This window comes from Chiloscyllium plagiosum, chromosome 11 (assembly GCF_004010195.1).
Source record: "Chiloscyllium plagiosum isolate BGI_BamShark_2017 chromosome 11, ASM401019v2, whole genome shotgun sequence".
In the NCBI taxonomy this organism is placed as follows: Eukaryota; Metazoa; Chordata; class Chondrichthyes; order Orectolobiformes; family Hemiscylliidae; genus Chiloscyllium; species Chiloscyllium plagiosum.
Genome location: NC_057720.1, coordinates 317,009 through 320,532, shown reverse-complemented (window position 1 = coordinate 320,532; position 3,524 = coordinate 317,009). Strand labels below are relative to the sequence as shown.

Here is a 3,524-nt window from a genome sequence, read left to right as displayed (position 1 = left end):
GGAGGTGTGTAGGGTCGGGAGGAGGTTACAGGGATAGGGAGGGGTGTAGGGGCTGGAGGAGGTAACAGGAATGACGAGAGGTGAACCAGCCAGACACCATGAGAATATTGTTGAACAGAGGTACTCCATTGTGTCCCAGCTGGAGATGGTGAGGAGAGGGTTAAACCAGATGTTGAGGGAGTGCAGGATGAGTCAGGCTCTGATTAATCGGAATGCCGGAGCTGGAATTATTGATGTGGGCAGCAGCTGGGAGGGAGCAGGTGTGGACAGGTCACTCGTTGATGGTGTGAATGAATGGAGGGGGTGGAGGGGTCACAGGCAGGCAGTTTACTGATGGAAGGAACATGTCAATTGCTGCAATTTACAGAACAGCTCATCTCATCCTGACAGCATTGGACAACAAGGGCTGACAGTGACTTTAATCTGATCCCCCAGTGGGACGGCTGGCCTCATTTCAGATGGTTGAGAATCACCAGAGACTTTATGAAAGCCCTTGAAGCAATTAAGGAACTTATTCCAGCCTCTCACCTCAGGGAACGTTAGTGAGCTCATTACTGTTCCAAGGCCAGTGGCAATTCACCAATCAAACAGAGGCTGAAAAATCGACTGTCAGTGGGGGGGCCGGAAACGAGGTGACAAAGCTTTCCCTTTATGGGAAATAACATGATTTCTGCAGAATCATTGTTTATTCCATTGCCACAGCACCTGTCACGACATCACTGCAGAGATCTAGAGCCTTTCCGCCCATTGTATCTGCACTAACCCTCTGACAGTACGGCACTCCCTCAGTACTAACCCTCTGACAGTACGGCACTCCCTCAGTACTGACCCTCTGACAGTGTGGCATTCCCTCAGCACTGACCCTCCCATAGCGCGTCACTCCCTCAGCACTGACCCTCTGACAGTACAGCACTCCCTAAGCACAGACCTCTGACAGTGCGGCACTCCCTCAGCACTGACCCTCCCACAGTGCGGCACTCCCTCAGCACTGACCTTCTGACAGTGCGGCACTCCCTCAGCACTGACCCTCTGACAGTACAGCACTCCCTCAGTACTGACCCGCTGACAGTGCGGCACTCCCTCAGCACTGACCCTCTGACAGTGCAGCACTCCCTCAGTACTGACCGTCTGACAGTGCAGCACTCCCTCAGTACTGACCCTCTGAACACGATGCTCTATGTCACTGTGTTGGCATTGGGTATCCTATTTGCCTGTTCCCTGTATGAATTTTCAATTAATTATATTTTCTCTTTGATTGACAGGGTGTTCCTGGTAAATCTGGCCCGAGAGGACAGAGGGGTCCGACCGTAAGTATTTGTCACTGTGCCCCCTCAGAAATGGCTTTACCAGCTACTGAGGCGGCTGGGGACTACAGCGGTCTTTGTGTTGACTAGATCTGAATATTTACAATCGGCTTGGTAAAATGTCAGTTAACGAAGGTATTGATATTGTCAAAGCTGCTGTGAATCATAGGATGAACTCATTTGGATGTTTGATTCCAAACTGATCACAGAGTTGAACAAATGCCTGTTTTCTGCTGGAGGCTTCGCACTGGGTCTGGACTTAGACAGCACTGCCTTTTGTTCTCTGGGGAAAAGGGGGATGTTGTCGGGAGTTGAGTGACAGTTTACTAAAGGCTGTCAGGGAAGGAGGGGGTGCAGGGAGGTTTCCTAGACTGATTCCTGTGCTGGCAGGACTGATGGGATGAAGAGAGAGTGTGTTCACTGGAGTTTAGAAGAGTTCAGAGAGGGATCTCTGTTGGAATTCTAACAGGACAAGACAGGAGAGATGCTAGAAAGATTTTCCCAGTGACCAGAGACTCCAGAACCAGGGTATACCATGAGGAGATGAGGAGACTGAGACAAAGAGAAATCTCTTCACCCAGCGAGTGGGAAGCCTGTGGAATTCTCTGCCTCAGAAGGAGTTATATAAACTTCTTATGGATGAAGGGATCAAAGAGCATGGGGAAGAAATCAGGACCAGGGGACTGAGTTGGATGATCAGCCATGATCATATTGGATGCTGGAACAGGCTCAAAGGGCCGAATGGCCTACTCTTGCTCCTATTTTTTGTGTTTGACGCACACAATGGGCAGGAAAGCATCGGGTTTAAGAAGGACTGAGAACCTGAGAAACTGGGCAGAAGGAGGGCAGAAACAGAGTCACTCCCAATTTACTCAATCAATCTCACTTCCTGATTTTAAACACCTCGGTTAATCCCCTCCAGAACTTTCTCTGCTCCACAGAGAACAATCCTAGCTTCTCCAGCTCCTCGGCCTGAGTGACTGCTCAACTAATGATGATGAAGGATGGCTCCAAAATCCAGAATGACCACAAAGAAAACTGGTCAATTAGGATCCAATCAGATGCACAGAAAGCACCTGAGAGGGAAAGAGAGAGTGGATTCTGAAAGAAATGAAAGAGATCTAATGGGAAAAGAGGAATTAAACATATAAAAGTCTTGAAGAATAATTCAGTAGCTGTCTATAAGTGATTGACCTGTTTCCGATGTTTTTGTTTCGGGACTGAACAAGATCGAGTGGCAAGAACCAAACATCTTTTTATCAACAGGTTCCTCCTGCCATCGATATCCAGACAAGCATTCTGCTGTGACTTTGATTAATGGGAAAATCCCGAAATTCCTCAGAACTGGAGGGAATTACAGAATGAGTTTGTGTTTTTGTGAAACTGATTATGGAATGAGGTGGAGTTGCCCAGTTTGCTGTGGTTGACATCATCACTGTGTGTCGTGAAGTTATTTATCCTCCAATTAAGGAGCGTGTTGGGAAAGCCCTCCACCTCGACAGTAAAAGCTCACCCATTTATTTCTGTCTGAATCTTTCACGGTTTGTGGTGAATGTTTTGCAGGGTCCACGTGGAGGTCGTGGCCCAAGAGGTCCCACTGGAAAACCAGGAGCAAAGGTACGGACTGAGTGGGATCACTGAGGATACGGAATCATTTCTCACCTTCACCCGTTGCTGAGATTGACTGTGTGTTGTCTCTGTGTGTCCTTAGGGAACATCTGGAAGTGACGGTCCCCCTGGTGGGCCTGGGGAAAGGGTAAGTGAGGTGTCCGTGACTGACAAGTGGACGCCCATCCTGTCAATCATCTGGTCCTTTGAGCTGGTTCTGCTCCCTGACAGGATCGAATGGATCTCCAAACCGTCTGGAACCTGACGGGAGCTTGTGTCCCCTCTCTATCCCCGTCCAGCTTTCAGTTCCTCACTGAGGAGCATCAGCAGTGAAGCAGCTCCCACTGGCTGTTTCACCTCGACACGCTGTGACCCAGGCACTGCTTCAGGGATTTAGTGAATGATCTGTCTCCGACTAACACATCCAACATCTTCACAGCAACTACAATTTGCATTTATATAGCAGCCTTGAGGGAATTACAGCCTCAAAGCCATTTGAGGAAAATAAAGCAAGAGGTTACAGAGATAGGGAGGGGGTGTAGGGGCTGGTGTAGGTTACAGAGATAGGGAGGGGGTGTAGGGGCTGGAGGGGGTTACAGAGATCAGGAGGGG

At 49.1% G+C, this 3,524-nt stretch overlaps 1 protein-coding gene across 1 annotated transcript in view; it reads left to right on the top strand.

Moving 5' to 3' along the window:
• Positions 1–3,524, top strand: part of col11a1a (collagen, type XI, alpha 1a) — a 251,811-nt gene that overhangs the window by 133,884 nt on the left and 114,403 nt on the right. The window contains exons 27-29 of the mRNA XM_043700060.1: positions 1,263–1,307; positions 2,868–2,921; positions 3,016–3,060. Of these exons, the coding sequence (XP_043555995.1) occupies positions 1,263–1,307; positions 2,868–2,921; positions 3,016–3,060 (144 nt within the window). The remainder of the gene's footprint in view (positions 1–1,262; positions 1,308–2,867; positions 2,922–3,015; positions 3,061–3,524) is intronic.